We start from the raw sequence: 24,947 nt of genomic DNA on the forward strand, positions 1-24,947 counted from the left end.
CTCACACTTCATACGAGGAGTGTGAGACCGTCGGTTTGGCTCACTCGGTTCTTTTCTGCCGTCACGCTGGCAGCGAAACGCCCGGGTCGCTCGCAGCCTGCTTGCAGACGACGCAAGGAAACGGCCCGCGATTGGCCGGCGCGGCTGGCACCGACCAATCACAGCGTTGTTTACTGCACCCTTAGACTGCATCAATATGGTGGATCAGCTGGTCATGATAAATCGCATTTTTCGGTGACTTTTGACGTGAATATGGCCAGGGTGTGTGAAGGATGGGTACGATCGCCTCTGTCCTCCAGTGGCATTGCGATCATTGCTCGTTGATAAACCCGACAGAGCGGCCCAGCTGCGGCAGATGCGGGGAAAACAGGACCAACAGAGCCACCGCGGCTAGGGTCCCCAGGACGTCTTCTGCGCAACGGGTCCCCTGCATCAAAACACAACAAGATGCCTCACTATCAGTTTCCACCGCGAAAGAAAAGCTGCAGTCTCCGCGCAAACTAGCCAGCCAACGCTCTGCGAAACTACGCTTCAAAGCTTCACTCTCCAAACCCCTTGACGGGTGAGTGTCCTTTGTTCTGTGTCTTGCTTTATTGAACCATTCAAATGGTCATTGTCGGTTTTTCACCATTTGAAGTAGTTTCTCACTCGTTTTTCTGTCGCCTAAATTATTTAGCGTATTATTACATTACGTTGTAGTGCTTCTAATCGAGCTGAAACGTGTTTTTTTCTCAATTTTCAAAATTCTTAGCAAGCCTGCAAATAATACTTTGTAATTTCTTTACAAACTTTGTACGTAGTCGGTGTAGAAAGCTGGAATACTCTATGCAAGATTCATTGTACACCATTTGACTGCAAAGTAAATTTCTTAATTGGTTTCTTGAATAGCATTAAGACTTAATTTCATTCATTGATATCCATTGGTGTTGTATGGCAAAGTTTAGATGTTTTTCTCTTGTTGTTTTGTTTCAGTGCGGCCTTAACTGCTTGCCCTGCCATAACGAAGCCCACAAGACGGTTGGACTTTCATTTTAGCCTTCAGGATTTAGACTCTTTGTGTAACGCTCAACGTAAACATTCATTAGAGGTTGTGCCATCAAAAAGGAATCGCTCACAAAGTGTGCCTGGAGTCTTGGCACGCTGGATCTGTGTGCGCTGTCACTACTTTAATACTAGTGTGACTGTCAGCTGTGCTGCTTGTGGCACTAAAGAAATACCTCTCAAACAAAGTTTAGAGTTTAACAAGCTAATCAATTTAAGAATGGCGTCGTCAGTTTCCTCTCGAGAAGGTAACACAACGTGGCATGTTGCCCCACCATTCTACAACGATGAAAACAATAAAGAAAATAAGTGGGACCCAACAGTCCCTGAGGAAAATGAATGTTCGTCATCTGCAGAGGGTTTGCAAACGAATGAAAAGGAGGAAGGAGGAGACCAACCCGATGGAGCACCCAGCCGATCTCCAAAACGACATAGCCAATCTGTGTATGAAAGAGTCAAGTCTAAGGTTAGTCGGTCACTGTCCAATGGATCTGTTGTTCAAAAGTTGTGGATGGACTCATCGTCAAACTCCATTATACCAAAGTCAATAGCTGGCGGTGGTTTGTTTAGAAGGCCAACAAGTATGGTTGATAATGCATCTGGAGAAGAAGACGGATCTGATGCATCAAGAACTTCAGAAATAAGTTCAATTAATGATAATGTTCAAACAAGTGATGAAGTTAATAAGAATACTGATGGAGCTGGATGGTCATGTTCTAGATGTACACTTGATAATTCAAGCGTCAGTGATAGATGTGAAGTTTGCGAAACTCCCAGGAAAGCACGCATGCCTTTGCTGTCTGCAACTGGACCACGCAATAGCTTGGTCATAAGTGTACCAAATTGGGTTGGTGAAGAGGTGAAAGAAGCCCCACCTACTCCTACTCATGCCATTCAATCTTCAAGTCGGAACAACATCAAGTCTCCTGCTTGGAATAAGCCAGTCAACCGTCGGTCTCTCTCAGAAATGCCAAATACCTCTGATCAATCGAAGCCATCATCTAACAGACGTAGCATGATTGAGACTGATGCCCAAGGAAACATATCAGTAAAATCTCCTATTAATAATGTTAATCTCCAAGTTCCCTCACGCACAAGATTTTCCTACATTGGTCTGACAGAGCCAAGTGCATCACTAACAGAGGTATCAAAAGTGGGGCGAAAAAGAATTCTTCCAGCTTCTTTAGCTGATGGATCTCCAGCCAAGCCTGACAGTGTTGTTTTGCCTTCATCCTCGACTCATTCTCCTCCTGCGACTGCTCAATCCCCTGTCCCTTCTTCAACATCTGCACCCTTAGCTTCAGACACAGAAATATCTGGCCTATCACTGAAGCGTATGTGGACATGTACAAAGTGTTCATATGCCTACAACCCTTTATGGTCCGATAAGTGTGATATATGTGATTCTGTTCGCTCTCCACCTTCTGTAAATGAGCCAAGTCTCATCACCGTTACCAAAGATAGTGTACGATACACACCAACTAAGCAAGATGGTGAGGCCACTCCAGGTGATGTCAAAGTGCCTGCTCCAGGTGCTGCTGCTACGTTAGCAACAGAGGAAACTGACCTTGAGGATGAAATTGAGGTAAAATATTCTAGGCCATTACCGTATGTCTCAGCAATCTCGTACAATTCTTTAAAACTAATTAATTTTCTTATTTTTTTGTAACTTTTGCAGTATCTGCCGAGTGAAGAAATTCCTAGTGCTGATGCAGATTGGACTTGCAAAAAGTGCACACTGATGAATCCTGCTGGCAAGTTGGCCTGTGACGTATGTGGGGGATCTAAACTTGGAAGCATAACTGCCAAGTTTGATAAAACCCTGCCAAAAGGGGAATTTTGGGACTGTCCAAGATGCACTCTGAAAAATCCTCTCCGTGCTTCAGTCTGTCGTGCTTGTAAGACAGCCAATAACAGAAAAAGCCCTGATGTTTCGTCAATTGCAAACAGTAGTGCTTCAAGTGCAGCTCAGAGAAGCCCTTCTCCAAGACGTCATTCGTCCTCCAGAAACAATGGTCTGATTTTGTCACGTAAATTCAAGAGGTATGACTTAAGTATTCTTAAATATTGCTCTCCCTAACATATTTGTATTCTTTTGTATTGGTATAGGATCTAGATCTCAGTCAACAACTTCAAGTGGAGCAATACCAAAGCTGAGAACTAGTAGCACAAGTATTAACAGTAGCAACGGAAACATTAGAAGAGTTCCTTCAACACGCTCCAGTTCAAATCGTTCCTCTCTGAACATCAACAGCAGGTATGCTTTGCGCGGTTCACTTTTTTGTAGAACACTCCAAATATACTTCAGATTCTTATACCAACGTTACTTTTGTAGAGAAATCTCAGACTCTGGCATTTCAACACCTTTAAGTGGAGGTCAAAGTCCCAAATCAAGCAAGGGTCAGTCCCCAACATCAGATCAGTGTCCAGAGGAGTCTTCACCTCCATCAACCCCATCCAAACCGACCTGGCAGTGCTCTGTGTGTACCTACGACAACTCTGTGACTGCTGTTGCCTGTGACATGTGCCATAGCTCTCGATGTTTGTCCTCGTCAACCATCACTACAATCACATCTGGCTCTTCATCGACTTTTGTTGGCACTGTTACTTCGCCAGCTGTTGTCATGCCAAGAGATGTCATGAATCTAGGGTCAACCCTTCTAAGTGGGACCAATACCATTGTACGCCATCAGAGTGAACTTATGGATGACTTACGCCGAATTGAGGAAAAAGAAGCATTAGATAAATGGCAACACATAGTCTGTTACTGTACTGAGGTTTGTTCAATTGCAGAATGTGTCTATCTCAGTTCTTCTCATAATTAGATTTGTACTAAATTCAATGTTTGTTTCAGAACAAAGAACAGTTTGTTGATGATTCGTTCCCCCCTGCTCCAAAGTCTTTGTACTACAATCCAGCTGATACTAAAGATAATCACGTTGTCCAATGGCTGCGGCCACATGAAATTGTTATGGATGATGATCCCAAATTAAAGTGGACCATCTTCCGTACTCCTTTGCCATCTGATATTTCTCAAGGTTTGTAAGCCCCTAATCCTGCTTTTTTTTTAAATGTCGATTTACTAAACAAGGCATTGATTGTATGTTTCTTGTAGGTGTACTGGGGAATTGTTGGCTACTCTCTGCACTCGCTGTCCTTGCTGAACGAGAAGATTTGGTGAAAAGGGTAATGATGACCAGGGACTTCTGCCAGCAAGGTGCTTACCAAGTACGTTTGTGCAAGGATGGCAAATGGACAACTGTTTTGGTGGACGATCTTCTACCTTGTGACAAGAGAGGTCATCTTGTATATTCTCAGGTAACTTGGTTTTAAACATAATTCTCATATGTTTGTTTATTACTGTTTAGTTTCAAGTCAATTTCGAAAGTAATAATAAAAAATTAATTTTAGGCCAAAAGAAAGCAATTGTGGGTTCCCTTGATTGAGAAAGCTGTTGCTAAAATCCATGGGTGTTATGAAGCTCTTGTTTCGGGTCGTGCAATTGAAGGTCTTGCAACTCTCACTGGTAAGTGTTAATTAATAATTGTAAAAATTGAAATCATGACTCAGTTTGTGAAAAGTTTTGACTGAAAATGAACTTTTCTGCTTGAAGGTGCCCCATGTGAAAGTGTACCACTTCAACCATCATCTCTACCATCTGAAGATGAATTAGATCGAGATCTCATTTGGGCTCAACTTTTAAGCTCCCGTCTTGCAAGGTTCCTAATGGGAGCATCATGTGGTGGAGGGAACATGAAAGTAGATGAGGAAGAATATCAACGTAAGGGATTGCGTCCTAGGTATGTATTGGAAAGAAATGCATTACATAGCACTAAAAGCACATATATTTTAAGAAATAAAAACCATAATTTGTGTGTCCTTTTCCCCCCCTTCAGACACGCTTATTCCGTGTTGGATGTGCAAGACATTAACGGCGTCCGGTTGTTGCGGCTCCGAAATCCGTGGGGGCACTTTTCATGGAAAGGTGATTGGGCTGACGATTCAGAGATGTGGACCCCTGAGTTAAGAGACATGCTTATGCCTCATGGGGCTTCAGATGGTGTATTTTGGATATCATTTGAGGATGTTTTGAAGTGAGTTTGCTGTTAAAGCATTGAAAAATTTTGATTATTACTTTGACTGCTAGGAAGGATGTGGTAGTGAAGGCCCCTTGCTTATATTGTTGTCTTGCATTTAGGTATTTTGATTGTATTGACATCTGTAAAGTCAGATCCGGGTGGAATGAAGTTCGCCTTCGTGGAACACTACCACCATTATCATCCATCGACCATTTGTCCTGTGTGTTGCTAACTGTTATGGAACCAACTGAGGCAGAGTTTACTCTGTTTCAAGAAGGGCAAAGGTAATAAACTCCTCTAAAAATATATTTTTTTTAGCTTTTCATTTTTACTTATTGTCTTTATAATGCAAAATGTTCGTGCTTTTTCAGGAATTCAGAGAAATGGCAAAGATCTCAACTGGACTTATGTGTGGTTGTTTTCCGTACTCGATCAGCTGCTCAACCCCAAGTGGGACGATTGGTTGAACATAGTAAACGACAAGTTCGTGGATTTGTAGGGTGTCATAAAATGCTTGAAGAAGATCATTATATCCTTGTCTGTCTTGCATTCAACCATTGGCATACAGGTAAGTTCAACTCTTTCTCTCTATTTTTTTTTTTTAAATTAGCTTCTCTACTGTCTTTGCTAATAATACATTTATTTTTCAGGAATGGATGATCCTGCATCTTACCCAGATTATGTACTAGCCATCCATAGCTCAAAAAAGATTTTGGTGGAGCAAATTACCCCTCCATCATTTGTGCTAGCAGATGCGATTATTAGCCTCACTCTGGCTAAGGGTCAAAGGCATGAGGTGAGATTTCTTTATTTTTTCCTGTAGTTTTTGTCTGTTTTAATGTTGAGGTATCTTGAAATTTTTGCATAATTTTTTTTGCACAGGGACGAGAGGGAATGACAGCATACTACTTAACAAAAGGTTGGGCTGGTCTAGTCGTAATGGTGGAAAACCGCCATGAAAATAAATGGATCCATGTAAAGTGTGATTGCCAAGAAAGTTACAATGTTGTTTCAACAAGAGGTGAATTAAAGACTGTTGACTCAGTCCCACCACTTCACAGGTCAGCTTTATTTGAATTACAATCTCTCTTTGCTTCTTTTGTAACACTTTAAGTCTTATCTGTTTTTATTTGACATTTTTTTTGTCTTTTCAGGCAAGTTATTATTGTCTTAACCCAGCTTGAAGGAAGTGGTGGCTTCTCCATAGCACATCGACTTACTCATCGATTGGCCAATTCCGAGGGACTTCATGATTGGGGTCCGTCGGGCACCAGCCACTGCCCTCCCATTGATAAACAAGTTGAAGGTCTGCATTTCCCTAGGCTGATCACCTAGCGTTTGTGGGATTATGGACGATGGTAAATTTTGAAAAATCGTCCATAATCCTTAGTCAGTTTGAATGTCATGGATTCCAATTCATGGGAGACCTTGATTCTTCATGTCCTCTGGGAAGGTGGCATTTGTGTAATCAAATGCACTTCATATTATAATTGACCAGCTTACATCACCATTTTTTTACACTTTATGGTAGCTGATCTTGATTCCTTGTGGTGTCTCTTTAAATACCTGTCTGATTGTTTTCTTTTCTACCAATGGTATATGATGTATGCAATTAGATATGCCTGCCTATATGGAAACTGCCTATGAGGTAGATCAAGATGTGTGAAGATAGTATTTGTAGTTTACTACTGTCAAATCTCATTAGAGATCTCTTTGTTATTTTGAGAATTATGAAGCCCATCAAAACAAATCTTAAAGTATTTCATTAAATTAAATTACTTTCAAAGACTTAGATCCCTGTAGCATTTTTATCAGAGAAAAAGGAATTTATGATATTCTATACTTTGTCCTTTTATAATCTACTTGTGATAATGTATTTACCGAATCATATTCAAAGAAATGAGAACATTTGTGAGGCTTTGCAGCACATAAAGGACTTGAAGTAGGATCCTTCCTTTGAGATTGTTTTGTGCTCTTCAGCACTGCCATTTGTAACTTTTCTTATTTCTTCAACAGATCATCACAAGAAGCTCTCTAAATGTTAATTTATGGTTTTACGTCTATCTCTCTGAAAGTTGTGTTTGTACAATCATTGATATTTAAAGCTCAAATATAATTGTGTTGTATGTTTTATTAGATCAGAGCTAATATATTATGTTAAAGAATTATTGTTCATTAGACAATTTACTATCTGGTGTAGCTTTGTGGTGAAATAGCTGTTTGGTTGTATGTTTTCAGATTTCTGGTAGATCAGATTGTTTTTTCCTTGTCTTAATGTGTGGTGTTGGTAGTCTCCAGAGGTTGTGCCATACTTGCTTTTAGTGTGCCTGTTGCATCTCCACTTTTTATCAACCACATTAAGTTTGTTCTCGTGTAGATCTCCAAGCTTCATTATTGCTCAGTATGTCTCTTTAATTTTTTTCCCTGTGCCCATGAAGAATGTCATGAGTGCAAGTGAAATTGGTTTTCATTGATGAAATCTTGATGCTGCCATTATTGTAACTTAAGCCATTGAATTGTATTGGCCTGTGGAGAAGGTAGTGTGCTTTCCTTGTTTGTCATTACAGTATGTTGGATGCAATCTCACCTCATGTGCCTACCGGTAACCTCAGGCTACATGCGCACAAGAGGAAGTCCATCTGTCAAAATATTCTTTTAAGGCACGACAACTGTAGCAGCCTGTTGACTGCGCATGAAAGTTTCAATTCTGTGATGTATTTATAATTAACTATTGTATTAATCATTTTATGTTGTGTGCCGGAAGGCTCTTTGGTAAACAGTGTAAGTTCAACAAATATTCTGTAGATTTTCATTGAAGAATCTCTTTATTTAATTGCATTTAATACAGAAGGTTTGGTGTTGTTTTAATGATGAGATTTTTTTGCATTAACGTTATATTAAATTATCTTCTGATTACTAGCTTTGATGGATGCCTGGCATATTAATTCTTTGTAACTTATTTCTGTTGAATGATGTACATTCTTTACTCAAAGACTCCATTGACACTTTTATTTACCATTGCTGCTTGACTGTAAAGAAAAGTGTGAGTAGAATGAATTACCACCATGTTAAATTTAGTATTCTAGCCTTCAAAAAAAAAAGTTTTTTTTTTGTTTTCTTTTAAATAGATGTTAATATGATTGTTGAGATGTGTGCAAATTGACCCCAAATGTAAGATTATGTCTCTAGGCTTCTACTAAAAGGTTTAAATTATAGCAGTTATTGGTGTTACATTCTAAGACTCTGCACCATCTCAAACAGAGTGGTATTTTTTGTGATACATTGATGATGGTTTTATTTTTATCCTTTTGTGTGAACTACCTATATCATTTGTGTCTTTGGGCTGAGCTATTCTAGGTGAAGTATATTTTCTTGTTTGCTTGTAATTTAGATTTGTGATTCACCTAAGACCAATGCAAGATTGACGTACTCTTTATTTGATCTGTGATCTGTGACTAATGTTTCCATTATCTGATGCTTTCCTTTATGGTTTCTTTTTCAATCTTTCAGTGCTAATGGTGGGGACTTTTCTGGGATGCAATGCAATGCTATGGAGCCCATTTGTTGGTACTGTTGCATATTCTGAGGTCTCTCTATCATTAGGAGTGCTAGAGTTCATTTTGTATGCTTATTACAAACTCTGTTTTCTTATGCTTTACCCTTTAATTTTAGACATAGAACTTTATTTTTTATTTTTCCCTTGTGTGCTTACATTTTGTAGTGTTTGCTCCTCATGTTTTGTTACATTTTGTTTTGATGTTTCGATTTGGTTAGTGAGTTGCTCTATTGTGTACTCTTTTTGTGTTGTGAATGTGTGACAATAACCTTATGAGCAAACTTCATTTGGTCATGACCCTCTGCAAATGCCATTTATAATTAGTTAAACATTTCAAACACTCACTGTGAAGGGGTAAATATACTATAATTTGTTATCTGAGCTTTCTGGCTTGCAATTTTACATGAATTGCAATTTGCCAAACCCTGAAACACTTCATCTTTGTTTTGGGTGTCTGATTTTGTGACTGCGTTTGTTTGTAAATTCGTGCACTCTTTGTAATGTTTTCATTGATTAATACCAAAGAAGTAATATTTGTCACCTGTACATAATTACATGATATGATGTGCTTTTGGTTGTGATAGCAGCACACTGTAAATTACTTGTGTCTTCAAAGAGCAGTTATTATTTGCTTTGTACATGATTTTGTTTAGCTTGCTGTATGTGAATGCTTTTATGAACACTTTTGATCTTATTTTTTTCCCGCTCTTTTTTTAGAACCTGATTGATTGACACTTTGGGCAGTCATTCCTTTGCTAATCAAAACTCAAGACTAAAACCATGAATCTAGAACAGAGTCTGTTAAGGCTCAAAGAGTAGTGTTGTGCTGTAACATACTTCTCTGTTCTTCTTTCCTCTTGAATATAATGGGAATCACTTTTGACTAAGTGAACTAATTTTAGCTCTAAATACTCTTATGCTAGACTTTGTGTGGCATTCTATGTGCATCACTCTAAAATATGATTCAGTGAGTTTTGTATTCCTCTTACATTCCATTTGATGGGGGAGAGGCAAATATGCAAACATTTACTGCTAACTTCAGGTCTTCATTGTGAAGAAAACAGCAATATAAACCTGTGTTTCAACGTACTGATGTAAATAACTGAATTATTAACTCATGATATAATTGGCATGGGTGTCATCCCACCTGCCAATCAATGCCTGTATACAGCAGAGTATTCGAAATGAGGCATCATTTCCTTATATTTATTTTTATGATTTGTTTATGTTATGATCTGTTAGCTATTAGCTGTGTGACATGATATGACTGTGTATTCATTTCAGTTTTCAGTGTCTTTAAAAATGAATGACATTTTTCTTTTTAGTTTTAAGAAAGGTCAAAAGTGTGCCATCTTTGTGTATTTTCAATCTTAAAATAAACTGCAACTACTGCTGTGTTGAAAACTGGCCATTTCTATCATTCTCGCCCCGACCCTGAACGTGACAGCCGGCGCGGCTGCCGGCCGACTGCTGGGCTGCAGGCCGAGGGGGTAACCACTCGCGTAATACCCTGTACACCAAAACCGTGTATTACGCGTAATACACGTGATCGTAATACCATTTTTGGGTCAAATGTGCCAAATTTTGGCATTTTAAGGCCGTAATACACGTGTAATACACCGTAATACAGCGTAATACCGAGTAGTCTGTACACGATTTCTTGAAGTGTTTACCCCCTCGCTGCAGGCGCTGCGCTATCCGTCAGACAGACGGTGGCCCTGCATTATCAAACTGTGGCGCACATAACAGCGTTCCTGGCGTTCCTGTCCGGCCGATCAAAATCAAAACTGCTCGCCGGCGAGCACTTTTCCTCCGCCGGGGCCCTGACCCTGCACCAGCAGGCAGATTCCGAGAAGCGTTTTCGTTGCTGTCTCTCTCGCACTCGCGGGGCGTTCCGCGAGGGAGCGCGAGAGACAGAGATCGTCGGCCGCCGCGGCCCCGGCCGGGGCTGCCGGCTCTGCCTGCCCCCGGGCCGCACATCGCTCATTCGTACCCCAGACGGCGCGCGGTTCGCGACTCGGCCGATAACACGGCGAGGACGCCAAGATGCTCGTCCCCGAGTACAGCGGCATGACGCGACGCGCCAGCAGCACGTCGGCGACGTCGACGACCCCGGAGCAAGCCCCGGAGAGCGTGGAGCTGGAGAGGAAGGGCGCCGTGGAGGCCGACGCGCCGCCGCCGCCCGCCGAGGACGTGGTCTTCCCCGACGGCGGGTACGGCTGGGTCATCATGGCGGCCTTCTCCGTCAACACCGTGAGTCCGAGCCGGCTCACCCAGCAGACTGATGCCGAGGGGCGGTTCCGTCGCTCTGTCTCTCTCGCACCCAAACGGGACGACCCGTGAGTGCGAGAGAGACAGAGCGACGAAATTGCCCAAGCCACCTATGCGTCCTCCCCACGACTGAGACGAAGACGAGACACTCCAGCATTGCATGCTTTATGCTTTCCCATCGGCAGATGTTCGTCGTGCAGCTCAGCATGGTTTTCGGACTGATTCTGACGGAGGCGTTTCGCGAATTGGACATGCCGAAAACGGGAGTGGCCACCATCATGACGTTCAACCAATCCTTCAGCCTGCTGTTCGGTAAACGTGCTTCCGGTTATTGCCAAGATGCACCACACAGTGGGCCAGAAGACCGGTGCAGGCGGCCAAAATACTAGACGCGTTTTGAGCTCCAGAGTTGCTATGCAGGACTCGAACCGAACGTGTGACCCCACCAATGGATTCCTCGTTCGGAGAGCAATCCATTGGTGGGGTCACACGTTCGGTTCGAGTCCCATTTAGCGACCCTGGAGCTCAAAACGCGTCCGGGGCTTTGGCCGCTTCCACCGGTCTTCTGGCCCACTGTGCACTAGCCGGAAGGGTTGCCAACCTCCTTCTCCAGGGCTCGTCTCCGGGTCGCTGGTGCGGCGATTCGGGTACCGCAGGGTCGCTGTGGTCGGCGTGGTCCTCGCCTCCTGCGGTATGGTGCTCACCGCCTTCTCCACCTCCTTCATGGCCTTCATGGTCACCTACGGCGTCATCATGTGTGAGTCACCCATCGAACCACCATCAGGGGGAACAGTCGGTCGGTCTTGCGACGCGAGATGCCATCAGCACGGCGTTTCGTCGCTCTGTCTCTCTCACGCCGATTCGGGACGCCCCATGAGTGCGAGAGAGACAGAGCAGTGTGCTTCCTGCTTGCAGCGGCGGGGGCGGGCCTCACCACGCCGGCCTTCTCCGTGGCGCTCAACTCGTACTTCAAGAAGCGGCGCAGCCTGGTGACGGGGCTGGCGCTGGGGCTCACGGGGGCGTCCGGCGTGCTCTTCCCGCAGATCGTCAGCGCCATGCTCAAGTGAGTCCAGCAGCCACAGTGGGCCAGAAGACCGGTGGAGGCGGCCAAAACTCTAGACGCGTTTTGAGCTCGGTGAACATGATGCAGGTACCTGGGGTCGTCGTGGACCTGCGTGGGCTGCGGCGGCCTGTCCCTCTTCGCACTGGTGGCGGCCGCGTTCCTGGACCCCGTCGAGCAGCACCGACCCCACGCAGTGTGCCACACTGCAGGCGGCACCACCCGTGAGTACACTGGGGGCGTGTTTGTCTCTCTCGCACTCGCAGTGCACCGTCACGCCTCGTGTGTCTGTTCCAGTGGAGAGCGGCGGCGTCCGCGGCGCCACGACCCCCGCAGCGTGAGTTCCGTCCGGAGAGCCTCCAGTTTCCCGGCACCTGAGCGCCCGCCGCCCGCGAAGCGGCCCATAGGCAGCCGGCTTGGTTCCCCTGTCGGCAAGGCGGCCGACCCCGCACTCCGCGGGCGGTGGCAGGCAGCCAGTCGCACCCCCGCACAGTGGGCCAGGAGACCGGCGCCGGCGCCGGCCGTCAAAACTCTGAACGCGTTTTGAGCTCCAGAGTCGCTAAACAGGACTCGAACCGAACGTGTGACCCCACCAATGGATTCCTCGTTCGGAGAGCAGTCCATTGGTGGGGTCACACGTTCGGTTTGTGGAGCTCAAAATGCGTGTAGAATTTTAGCCACCTCCACCGGTCATCTGGCCCACTGCGCCCCGCCCCGCCGTTAAGCTTCAGCAGGCTGCTTGCGAGAGTCGTTTTCGTCGCTCTGTCTCTCTCGCACCTTTAGAGTAGGCTTCGTGAGCGCGAGGGAGACAGAGCGTCGAAAACGACTCTCGGAACCAGTGTGCTAGACCAACTGGACCAGCTTGTCGTCGGCAGGGCCGGCGCCGCGGGGCTGGCGCGGCAGCTGGCGCGCTTGCTGGACCTGAAGCTGCTCGGCAGCGGCGCCACCATGGTGCTGCTGCTGGGCCTGGCCGTCTCCAACATGGCGGAGATCACGTTCAAGACGATGGTGCCCTTCATCCTGGCGGAGCGCGGCCAGGACAGGCAGAGCGTGGCCACCTTCCTGTCCCTGACGTCGGGCACGGCGGCCCTGGGCAAGCTGGCCGCGCCGCTGCTGCAGGCGCTGGCTGGGCTCAGCTCCAAGGGCATGTACGTCGCCGTGCTGCTCGTCGTCATCTGCGCGCGCGTCGGCAAGTACCAGGAGGACCAGCATGCCGATTCCGAAACACTGTTTCTCCGCCACGCGCTGTGGGGTTGTGGGCCAGAAGACCGGTGGAGGCGGCCAAAATCCCGGACGCGTTTTGAGCTCCAGAGTCGCTAAATGGGACTCGAACCGAACGTGTGACCCCACCAATGGATTGCTCTCCGAACGAGGAAACCATTGGTCGGGTCATACGTTTGGTTCGAGTCCTGTTTAGCTACTCTGGAGCTCAAAACGCGTTTTGGCCGCCTCCACCGGTCTTCTGGCCCACTGTGACGGCGTTGGATGTGCGCAGTGCTGGTGCTGGTGACGGACTACTCGAGCTTGCTGGTGCTGGCGGTGGTGCTGGGCGTGACCAAGGGCGTCCGCGCCGTGTTCTACAACCTCGTCATCCCGGACCACGTGCACCTGGAGCAGCTCGCCCCGGCCATCGGGCTGCAGGCCGCGTTCACCGGCGTCTTCCTGCTCGTCAACGGGCCGGTCATAGGTACCCGACCACTTTGAATGGCGCGGCGTGCAAATATTACGTCATCGCTTTTGGGGGAGGGTGTACGGAATCCGATGACGGCCCTATTTGAAATATACATGGAAGGCTGGGTTAAACCGATGATGGACGCACAGTAGGCCAGAATACCAGTGGAGGCGGACAAAACTCTAGGCGCGCTTTGAGCTCCAGTGTTGCTAAACAGGACTCGAACCGAACGTGTCACCCCACCAATGGATTCCTCGTTCGGAGGGCAATCCACTGGTGGGGTCACACGTTCGGTTCGAGTCCAACGAAGGGACTCTGGAACTCAAAAAGTGGCCGGGATTTTGACTGCCACCAGCGGTCTTCTGGCCCACTGTGGGACGGGGAGAGGGGGGTCAAAAAGAGGCCTTAAAGGGGTGACGTAATATTTGCACGCCGCCAAGTGGACATGCCGCTTGCTTCGCTTGCTTGTCCGGCCGTGCTGAGAAAAGCGCGCTCTGTGCAGGCGTCATCCGAGAGAACAGCTCCAGCTACAACGTGGTCATCATGACGTGCAACGGCATCACGGCGTCCTGCATCCTGGCGTGGGCCGTGGAGCTGCTCGTCCAAGTGGTGCGCCGCCGAAGCAAGCGAAGCAAGGCGTCCCGGCTGGCCTAGCGCTGCTTGCGCTGCCCGGCGCACAGTGGGCCAGAAGGCCGGTGGAGGCGGACAAAACTCTAGACGCGGTTTGTGCTCCAGAGTCGCTAAATGGGACTCAAACCGAACGTGTGACCCCACCAGCTCTCCGAACGAGTAAATCATTGGTGGGGTCACACTGTTGCACACGCTCCACGCCAAGCCGAGCGCTGCACAGTGGGCCAGAAGACTGGTGGAGGCGGCCAAAACTAGGGTCTCTCTGAAGTCAAGACAACGTCCGCTGTCCAGGAGGGACCGGCCGAATGACCCGCCCTCTGTAACCTATCCCAGACTTAGCTCCAGTGCATGAAAGCTGTCGAACCAATGCATGTTAGAAAGAAGAATTTGTTAAGTGAAGACATTTGGTCATAAATATGTTCTCTTGGACCCTATTTAATCTAAAAACTGCCGCTGGTTCCACAAACCGACTTCCTCGGGTGGTATTTCCTTAGTGGATGATTTTCTTAAACGATTTTGTTGAGTATTAGAAGTCCTAGACCTCCAACATAAAGCGACATTTACGAAATTTGTTTCGCTAGACTCTAAGCTGCATTGCGATACTTTTGATTGATCGAATGTCTGCCATTTAGCCAACGATTTGATGCTCGTAACGCGAGATCCGTGAATCACCATCCCAGTGGTATTGTGCCAAATTGTTAGCTCAGAGCTACTTGCTCCTTCACGAAAACGCATATTTTTTAGACTGTAAAGTAGTTAGGAAATCGGCGAAAGGACATGGTTTGACTCAACACGTTGAAGTGCTAGCGAAAAATCGGTCGGCCTTTTTTGAGGACGCCTCTCCGGAGTTCTAAGACCAACGCCTCAAATATCTTGGGTTTGGGGGAACATGTCCACTGGCTCCCACCCTTGGCAAGCCCGAGCTTAGTTAAAGCATTTTCAGATGTAAATACCTGTGAAATATTTATCAAATGTCTTCCGGTTCAGACTAAATCAGATTCTTTCGTGACATCACCTGACATTGGGTTGACCGGGCTTCAGGGTCACTGGACGCTTTGGCCATAGGTTAAAGCGGACCGACCGACGTGCGCGGCACCTCGGGCGGGCGCCCGGGCGTCGGCTCTTGCGAGTTGAAAGCGCCTAGCCCTTTTTGAGTCGTGCCAAGATTTCGCTTAATGGAGACTGGCGAGACCGAACGTCTTGCTCGCACCTACGTGGTCCCGCCCAGTGCTTCAGTCTGTGCGAGTGAGTGAAGAACCTGTCCATGTTAAATTTTGTGCAGATTGTGCTAAGATATTGTGTAGTGTTCCAGACCTGGACCCCTGGAGGTTTTCGCAGTGTTGCGAATTTGCATCCAAGTCGGCAAAATTTTTAAGTGGCAGTACAGCATATTTTGTTATTTTATTCTGCCGAATACAACTTATATTACGTATGGCTCGTGAAAATCTCGTGAGTACCTCACTCGACGATTCGCTTGCAGAACATTATCTGTCAGTAGCAGCTCAACTGCGTCTTTGAAGCGAGAGTACATGTTATGTGCAGCATTAGGCTCGGAAAATTTGCTCAACTGCATTGAAGATGCCCAAAACGTGGTAGCACAGCCAGTTTTACATCCCTTTGTTGCAAGTGCAAGTCCTGAGATATTTGTCATTTCGTCATGCGGCTCGGTAAAAATCAAATTAGTCTATGATCAAGAAATTGACATACCTGAAATCACATTTGTGTTTTGGACCAAGAGTGCTTTCCTCGCGAATGTATGCTTTGATCTCTGTAGTTTCCTTCTTAATATCGGCTTTGGAAGATTAAATCTTCTAGGAGCTTTTCAAGTCAGCTGATAACTTTCATTAGCCACCTTGATTTAGTTAAGGCGTTCTTGCAAACTTAGCGGAACAGTAATGACGTAAAAAGAACACGATTCTTCAACGTTGGGTGAATTTAGCAATGAGTTGCGAATATTTTCAACACATTGACGTAACAAAGATTCATGATGTGAATTATGTGCGGTCGTAAATAGCCACCGCCTGGGAGGGGAGTAGTACCGCGCCTGCTGGGCGCTACAGGTGAAGCACCGAGTGGACCGGCGAGAGAAGGTCACAGTCGCTGTCGGTATGCCGCCACCTCTTTAGCTAACTCCTGCCTCAGCGGCAGTGGCTGCGTCGCTTGGCTACTCTGCTACCAGTGCGGGCGTTCGCCCCATCATAGACAACTTTGTCTTGTTTTCAATTCTTTGGCGTGTAGGCGCCGAACTGCTGGGCGAGGAGGCCATTCGGCCTGGCGCGGAGGCTGCAGAGGAAGCACTCCTGGACCCCAGACCGCAGCGGTACTCCAGTCTGCCCGAGTAAGTCACAGACTCTGCTCCTGCAGTAGGGGAGCATCTGCCGCTTCTTTGAGCTCCGTTAGGTTATGGACTAGCTCTGGACGATTGAGTTTTAAAATTTACGGAAGCCTGGGAAGCCTCCGTCGGAGCGCACGGTCATCCTCCGCTCCTCCCCTCCTCGCACGCTGCTGGCGCTCGGCACACAACTCTGGTACGTTGTCCTGTGTAAGCCTTCGCACCGCAATGCTGCTAGATTCCCTCAGTCTTGAACCATTCAAACCACCCCAACATATGTCTGAATGGCATCTATGGCGACGATAGTGGTGGAGGAGGAAAGGTTACTTTGAAAAGAAATGTGAACGGGCTGTGGCTTTCAGATCATACTCTTTTCCACATCGCACTGTGAATAAGGTATTTAGCAGACGATGCAGTAAGTAATCCATTTACCAGTTATGAACAGAATTACTTTTTTTTCAAGCCGTACTGCACATAGTAATTTTTTCGTTGGATGCAGTATGGCCATACTGCAGTTATTTTTTGGGGATTTGCATGCAGTATGGAAATTTTCCGAGCCACACTGCACATACGATTCGCTCGTTGGATGCAGTATAGCTGTACTGCAGTTAATTTTTAAGCACTTCCGTGCAGTTTACGAATTTTCCGAGCCGTACTGTAAATAAAATTTTCTTGTTGGATGCAGTATGACCCTACTGCACATAGTAGATGATCCGTTGGACGCAGTATGGAAACTGTATATTTTCCGCCCCGCATAACCCTTTCTAAAAACCCCCCAAAAACCGGAACAGGGAAATAGGCCGGCAGGTAATCGGTATTAAAACTAATACTTAACCCTAAACCGGGTTGCCACAATTTCGGTAAATAAAAATTGAAAAATTAAGGAACAATTTTCGGACAATATAACCATTTGGGTTTGATTTGGGCAAAACAGTGGTCCGAGCCCTTTAAACCAAATTTCTGGAAAAACCTTTTTTTGCAATTTAATTGAGTGGAAACTGGAAAAAGGAAAATTAAAAAAGGAAACTTCATAGGTTAAGCCACAATTTTGTATGCCCAGCTTCCCCCGTTTTAAATTTTGTGGAATCTGGCTTATTCTTAAAATTTTTTGGTTTAAATGCCCAGGTTGGGCTTCTCCCCTGGGCCGTGCCTCCCAAATTTCTATTTTTTAAAAAAAAATTGAAAATTCAAAATTTCAAATTAATTTTATAAACCCACCTTTTTTTTTGCCCCGTTCCACCCCTTCCCTTTGGGAAATTTTTCCATTCTTTAGGAAAGTTTTGGGTTCTGGGGTTGAAAGAGAGTCGCTTCTTTTGGAACCGGCTCAAAATTTTTTCCCTTGGCCCCCCCAGGTTTTTTTGAGCAACTGGAAGAATTCAAAAATAACAACTTATTTCAGTCAAAGGCCCACACATTTTTGTCTGCCCCGTTCCCCTTTTTTTTTGAAATTTTTAATTTTTTAAATTTTTTGGGAGAATCGGTTCTTCCTTGGGACCCGGGCCCCCAAACTTTCGGAAGGTTTACCTGGAAAAGATTCCGAATACACTTATTTTAGTCAAAGGCCCACACTTTGTCTTTTCCCCGGGTTTGCCCTCTTTTTCTCTTATTTTAAACATTTGAATATCGGAATGGGGAAAAACGCCAAGGACTACTTTCGGAAGTTTCGTGGGACGATATGGAACTTCCAGATCCCTCCACCGCCCCACCGTTTTCCCTTTCCTTTTTCCCTTTCCCCATTGAAAAAGCTCACCCTCTACCCGTTGGGGGAGAACTACTCCAGAGGGCCGTGGGATACCCCAAATTTTCACATTTTCCTTGTCACTTAAATCACCCCAGTACTTCTAGGCACCGTATTTGGAAAACCTTTCACTTACCCAGCCTTTCGTTTTTCGTTAAACTAGGTCCCATGGTGACGTCACAGCCGACGGTGTCGCGCTCTGACGCCTTCGAATGCGAATGGTCCCCATCACCCCGCCACCCTTCCCCTCATTGTTAAATTTTTTGTTTATGATTGTGCTACTGGAAATAATTTTGTCACAGCATAAAAGTTACCAGACGCTACCAACCCCTTGGGGTTGGCGAACAGTGTTGCGAAAATGTTGCAATAAATTCGGCTAAAACTTTTTAAAGTGGCATGACGAGGATATTTTGTTGATTTTATTTGCCGATTTCACCAACTTATATTGGTAGGCCTCACCGCCCCCTACACCAACGCAACGCAACGCGTGAAGCAACCACCAACGTCGACGTCATCTCGCTTGCCAGAACTTGTCCAGGTCAGAAGCACGCTCCACACTGCGTTCTTTGTAAGCTGTAAGTACACTGTGGCATCTTCGTGCAGCACTTAGGACCTACGGATTGTGCTCAACCGATCGATTGAAGTGATCTGCGCAAATTTACGTGGTAGCCCCGGGGCCACGTTTTGAAAACCCCGCCCGCTCCCTGTTGTTGCGTAAGGGGCACGTCCTCCGATTCGATTTGACGGATTTGTCGTGGTTGCGTCATGCTAATGGCTCAGCGTTGCGTCAACCCGACCTAATCAAAGTTAATCAAATCGACTCAAGAAATGAACATAACCTGTAAATCACATAAATTTTTGTGTTTTGGGTATTCCCTCCAAGAGTGCAACTTCCCGTGAATGATACTATCTCTTTTGTAATCTCTGCGGTTTCCTTCTTACCCGACTGATTCGGCTTTTGGAGAACGGTATTAAATTTTCTATTTGCATTGCTTTTCAACGTCAGCTTTGATGGGATGAGTTTTTACATTTATGCCACCTTTATTTAGCTCTGGGCTGTTGGCTACCCTGCAAACTTAGAAACAGTGAAACAGTAAACAGTGAAGAGAAAAGCCAGATTCTTCATTATCGCATTTGATTTAGCAAAGTTTTGTAGTTCGCTGAATATTTTCAATTCGCATTCCGATTCAGGTAAAAAATTAAGATTTCAGTTTGTGATCGTGATTATTTTGTGGTGCGCCGGATCCGTGAAATCACCACATTCGCACTTTGGAGAAGTGTTGTGGAGACTTCAACTTGGTTACCTGTTGCTTTCCTTCGCAATTCTGCATCTGCATCGCTGTAGTGTGCCTTATGTGAAGTTATCGAGATGCTTTGGACTCTAATTAGATTTCTGTATGAGAGAGGTTACTTGAGTCGCTCGCAAACCATTTCGGTATTGGCCGCCACCTGTTTAGGTTAACTTCTGCCTCCAGCGGCAGTGCTGCCGTCGCTCTGTCTCTCTCGCACCCGTGCGGGCCGCCCCTTTCAGCCCCATCAGTGCGTCACCGACACACTGTTGCGTGGAAGCAAGGCTAAATGATGGCAATTCTGTTGCAGTGTAGTGAGCCACCATGGCTGGGCGAGGAGGCCGCGGCCTGGCGCTTTTGGAAGCGCTAAGGAAACAGAAGGAAGAACAACCCGGTGGCACCCCCCAAGAACCCACTGCGGCTCCCACTCCAGCTCTGCCTGTGAGTATAGTCGAAACATTCCAACTTTGCTGAACTCCCTCCCTCGCACTTACGGGGCAGCATCGGCCTTTGCTTCCTTTGGTACTCTTGTCTGAGATTATGAGACTTGCTCTGGTGTTGCCGCCAGCTTCCATAACAACTCACACCCTGTCTTGTTCTGAATCCTCAGGCTGTGGCGCCGCTGCCCAAGGGGAGGGCTGCCCTATTCCAGGCCCTGGCGGGGGGCGCAAGGAGCCTGCCTGGACCGCCTGCGCCTGCAGCGGAGCCTGCCAGCCCTGCCAGTGCCTCACCAGCAGCTCCTGCTCCTGGGGGCAGGGGGAGCCTTCTGGCTTCTTTAGCTCGGGGCGTAAGGTAAGTGGCTAGTTACTCCTCGACCCATGTGAGACATTCCTCTATGACGGATTGACCATCATCTTCCGTCATTTGGGCTCATTTATTTGTTTCTGTATGAAGAAATCTTTAGCTCCTGGGTCAGTTCCCTTGATTGCCCGTAGTTGTGATTGGTGGTAATGACGCCTTGTGTTTCAGGCCACAAGTTGAAACCCCTTCCTCTCCTGGCTCTGTGACCTCATCAGTTGAAGAGGTAACTTCATCTACTGCAAAATTAGCTGTGAGTGAGGAGCGAGAGGAAAAGCCTCCTGTCATCAGGAAAGGAGAGACTGGAAAAGTGTATGTATCTTTAAAGTTAATTCTGTTTTTTTTTTTTATCTTAAGTAGCCTAGATACTCATCCCTTCTGTTTCTGTATTTTAGAATTAAGGCGAGTGCCAATTTTGTGCGATTGGGGTGTGAACCTGGGAAAGGTTTCTTTGAGTATGAAGTTCGATTCAATCCTGAATGCGACAGCAAACAGATCTGTTTCAGAATATTGAACTCTGTCTCAGATGCATTTGGGAGAGTGAAAAATTTTGATGGAGTGGTGCTCTATTTGCCAATAAAGCTCCCTGAACAAGTATGTACCACAAAATGTATTTTGAAACTCATTCTTTTGGGCCTCTCAATCTAATGTCTATTATTCTATTTTCCAGACAACTTTAATAAAAGCTAAACACCCAGTCGATGGCAGTGATGTCACTGTCAAAATAATGTACAAGAAGACAAGGCGAATGGGTGAATGCACTCATTTCTACAATGTTTTACTCTCTAAAATATTTAGAGTTCTCAACTTTACTAGGATGGGGCGTCAGCACTATAATCCAAGTGCATCTTCAACAATTCCGCAGCACAAGTAAGCTTATTACCTCTCCCCCGAAAGGAAGGCTCTAGATTCTTGTTCCTTTTTAATCTTTTCTTTTTCCTGCACTGTTTCTTGCTCATTGCTGTTTGGCGTGAACTAATACGTTCATATTATTGTCAACATCACAGGCTAGAGATCTGGCCCGGATACGTGACAGCAATTGAAGAATACGAAGGGGGTATTATGTTGAACATAAATGCTTCTCACAGAGTCTTGCGTCAGATGACATGTTATGATGTCATGTATGTATTTTGAAACCCAAGTATTGTGACTTTTATATTTATGTACTCTTTGAAAATGTCTTCTACTCCTATTATTGTTGCAGAAAGGAGGCACTGGGACGAAGCCGAGATAATTGGCAGAGTGTGGTAACCAAGGATCTAATTGGGGCTTGTGTCCTTACCCGGTACAATGACAAACTGTACCGGGTGGATGATATTGGGTTTGATATGTCACCTCAGGACACTTTTCCTGATAGAGGGGGTGGTGAGGTAGGAGCATTTGAACTCTCTTTAAGTTCTTAGCAAAGGGCATGCTTGTTTGTCTAATTACTACTTCTGTTGTTGTCTAGACCTCCTTTGTTGATTATTACAAAAAGCAATATGACATAACAATCAGAGATTTAAAGCAGCCTTTGCTTATTAGCAAGGAGAAGAAAAAGACTGGCCCAAAGAGAGGCGAAGAGGTTTGTTGAAGATTAAATTCACATTAGAAATCCAAAGTTCAGCACCTGCCCTAAATAACAAATTAAAAATTTTCTCAGGCACAACCAGACAAATTAATTTGTCTGATTCCCGAACTTTGTAACATGACTGGACTTACGGACTCAATGAGGACTAACTTTACCCTCATGAAAGATATCGCCACGTATACGCGCATCACACCTAATCAAAGGCAAATGGCGCTCAAAAAATTCATCAGATCTGTAAAAGGTTTGTTGTAAAGGACAAATTTGTCAATGCTCCAGATATCTATTTTCAATTGCCCTGCTTAATTTTATATTTTACCGTCCTTTGAATTCAGAGAATCCAGATGCTGGGAAGGTCCTCTCAGACTGGGGGCTCACCATTGAAGATTCAACAGTGTCTTTTGATGCTCGAGTTGTGCAATCAGAAAAGATTGTTTTTGGGAACAACAAAGAAATAACTGTTGGACCTAAAGCGGACTGGAGCCGCGATGCAACGAATAGTGCAGTGTTGACTGCCGTGAGTACCTTACTCTTCATTCTCAAATGATGCGTGGAGTGTTTCTTTTCACGGTTTTACTTTGATGTTGGTTTCCTCTGCAGGTTGACTTAATGGCCTGGGCCATCGTATATGTCCAAAAGGATTCCAATATCGCCAGAGATTTCGCAGACACGTTGGTGCGAGTTGGCAAACAGATGGGGATAGAAGTGGTGAAGCCTACCTTCTTGCCTCTGCCTTCAGAAAACACCAATGCCTATGTTAAAGTTCTAAGGGAGAATATTAAACCCCCGCTTCAGCTAGTTGTTACCATTTGTCCGTCCAGCAGAGACGACAGATATGCTGCTATAAAGAAAATCACTTGCGCTGACATGCCGATCGCATCTCAGGTTATTCAGTGCCTTTCATTTTCATTCAGCACAAATTTGTTTACTTCTATGATTTCTTTCCTCAAACTAATTTTGTTTTGAATTGTAGGTCATTAACAGCAAAACCATATCAAGACCTGATAAATTGAGAAGTATAGTCCAAAAAATAGCACTTCAGATTAATTGCAAGCTGGGTGGAGCCCTATGGGCTGTGAAAATTCCCTTTGTAAGTAAATCAATTTTCTGTCTGTAACCTGCATTATGTTTCCAGATATTAAAGTATGTGTTGTTTCAGGATGATTTGAAGTATGTGTTGTTTCAGGATGATTTTATGGTCTGTGGTATGGATGTCTATCACGATCCAACAAGGAAAGGTGCCAGTGTGACTGGATTTGTTGCTAGTTTGAACCAGCCCCTCACAAGGTGGTTTAGCAAGGTAACATTCCAAACCCCTGGTCAGGAGCTTGTTGATGGACTCAAGTTGTGCCTAATCAGCGCCCTCAAGAAATATCATGATGTAAGCCTGGTTCATTGCTTTATTTTTTTGCTGCTCACACTTATGATATGTTAGGTGTTCCGATGTGCAATAATACTTATACATTTGATGAATGCAGGTGAATGGGAAATTCCCTGACCGAATCATGATGTTTAGAGATGGTGTAGGTGATGGGCAGTTAAAGTATGCGTCTGAATGGGAAATTCCTCAGCTCATGAGCTGTTTCTCTATAGTTAGCCCGACTTACTCACCCAAATTGACTGTAGTTATAGTTCAAAAGAGAATCAATTGCAGAATATTCCAACAACTGGTTAGTATCTGAATTTCTGGTTGGATTTGGTTGAAGGTTGGATGATGACATTGGTTGTTCAACTGTCGTGTCTGTTTCAGGGGGGAAATTATGACAACCCTCCACCTGGAACAGTGGTAGACCATACTGTCACTAGAAGGAATTATTATGATTTCTTCCTAGTAAGTCAGTTCTCTAACCAGGTAAGCATGGTTCCGCATTAATTTTCATTTTTATAATTCTAGCTTTAAATAGCAACTTCGTTGAACCTACAGGGGACGGTGACGCCAACTCACTACATCGTCATACACGACGGTTGTCAGATGAAAGTTGACCATGTGCAAAGAATTGCGTACAAACTCACGCACATGTATTACAACTGGCCTGGAACAGTGCGCGTCCCCGCTCCTTGCCAGGTATTTTGGAAATAGAAAGCAAATTCTTATTTTCTTAATTTTGATGCTGCTTTTAGCTTTTGTTAATTTTTTTTTTCTTTTTCAGTATGCACACAAGCTTGCCGAACTTGTGGGCAAAAGTATTCAGAAGGACTACTCAGACAAGCTATCTGACCGCCTGTTCTTCTTGTAGTTCTCAGGGGTTTTGTTTTTCACCGACTGAACTTTCCAATTGATTTATGTTTGATCAAGAATAATTTTTCATTAATGTTTAATGTTCCTCTTTTTAATCAATTCTTGTCCATTAGGGCATCAATTTGTATTTGAATTTTTATGACCATTGTGGAGCCTCTCCGTCCAATCTTCAATGTTAGTAGTCAAGTGAGCAAAGACATGACTGTTCAATGAGGATTAAATATTCTTATATATAAATTATTTTTTTGCTACTTTTCTTTTACCCTGAAAAACTTAAAAATGAATTTCAACTGAGTGCATTTAAGGTGGGGAAGCTCAGTTGCACGTCCACCAAATGCTACACTGAAACTGTTCGCAACGCCCCGTGAGTGCGAGAGAGACAGAGCGATGGAAACGACTAAGCTGGAAGCCTCGCCTTCCCTGCGTCCCCGCGGTCCTCGCTCCTCGCGGCGTCCTGTGCCGCCATGGTGCCGCGACGACCTTCTGCCCCCTCCCCCCTCGGGGCTCCCGGCGCTGGGCCCAGCAGCCGCCACCGCCGCAGCAGCAGGTGGGGCGGCGGCAGCGGCACGGTGGGGCCGTGGGGCGGCTGAGCTTGGCCCGGCTGGGGGGCTGGGGCAGCAGCAGCATGCCGCAGCATGGCATGGGCGGCTCGGCTCGGGGCTGAGGCCAGTGGCT

General features: G+C 45.6%; 3 protein-coding genes across 7 annotated transcripts; all 3 read left to right on the forward strand.

The window, feature by feature from the left end:
• Positions 1-164: 164 nt before the first annotated feature.
• On the forward strand, positions 165-10,083 carry LOC117644562 (calpain-D-like). Its single transcript, XM_034384120.1, has 15 exons — positions 165-562; positions 973-2,626; positions 2,720-3,056; positions 3,151-3,298; positions 3,377-3,818; positions 3,896-4,079; positions 4,157-4,359; positions 4,453-4,567; positions 4,655-4,841; positions 4,938-5,135; positions 5,240-5,404; positions 5,492-5,688; positions 5,771-5,916; positions 6,003-6,181; positions 6,275-10,083. The coding sequence occupies exons 1-15, from the start codon at positions 273-275 to the stop codon at positions 6,453-6,455; spliced, it is 4,626 nt and encodes a 1,541-aa protein (XP_034240011.1). The 5' UTR covers positions 165-272; the 3' UTR covers positions 6,456-10,083.
• A 595-nt stretch (positions 10,084-10,678) lies between these two features.
• Positions 10,679-14,558, forward strand: LOC117644660 (monocarboxylate transporter 10-like). The gene is made up of 8 exons (XM_034384272.1): positions 10,679-10,929; positions 11,133-11,259; positions 11,561-11,704; positions 11,863-12,010; positions 12,098-12,235; positions 12,883-13,196; positions 13,503-13,694; positions 14,182-14,558. The coding sequence occupies exons 1-8, from the start codon at positions 10,723-10,725 to the stop codon at positions 14,331-14,333; spliced, it is 1,422 nt and encodes a 473-aa protein (XP_034240163.1). The 5' UTR covers positions 10,679-10,722; the 3' UTR covers positions 14,334-14,558.
• A 4,277-nt stretch (positions 14,559-18,835) lies between these two features.
• On the forward strand, positions 18,836-24,410 carry LOC117645006 (piwi-like protein Ago3). Of its 5 annotated transcripts, none has more exons than XM_034384873.1 (18): positions 18,836-18,954; positions 19,979-20,109; positions 20,279-20,460; positions 20,638-20,778; positions 20,862-21,060; positions 21,137-21,336; positions 21,474-21,587; positions 21,671-21,836; positions 21,917-22,030; positions 22,109-22,277; positions 22,369-22,550; positions 22,634-22,918; positions 23,007-23,123; positions 23,193-23,414; positions 23,512-23,703; positions 23,784-23,885; positions 23,958-24,098; positions 24,184-24,410. In XM_034384873.1, exons 2-18 carry the CDS (start codon positions 19,993-19,995, stop codon positions 24,268-24,270), a joined length of 2,730 nt encoding a protein of 909 aa, XP_034240764.1. In that variant the 5' UTR covers positions 18,836-18,954; positions 19,979-19,992; the 3' UTR covers positions 24,271-24,410. The 5 variants fall into 5 exon arrangements, with proteins under 5 accessions (XP_034240764.1, XP_034240766.1, XP_034240763.1 ...); XM_034384875.1 differs by lacking the exon at positions 18,836-18,954 and adding an exon at positions 19,176-19,347; XM_034384872.1 differs by lacking the exon at positions 18,836-18,954 and adding an exon at positions 19,417-19,570.
• Positions 24,411-24,947: the final 537 nt, after the last annotated feature.

Source organism: Thrips palmi, unplaced genomic scaffold, assembly GCF_012932325.1.
Source record: "Thrips palmi isolate BJ-2018 unplaced genomic scaffold, TpBJ-2018v1 HiC_scaffold_18, whole genome shotgun sequence".
Classification (NCBI taxonomy): Eukaryota; Metazoa; Arthropoda; class Insecta; order Thysanoptera; family Thripidae; genus Thrips; species Thrips palmi.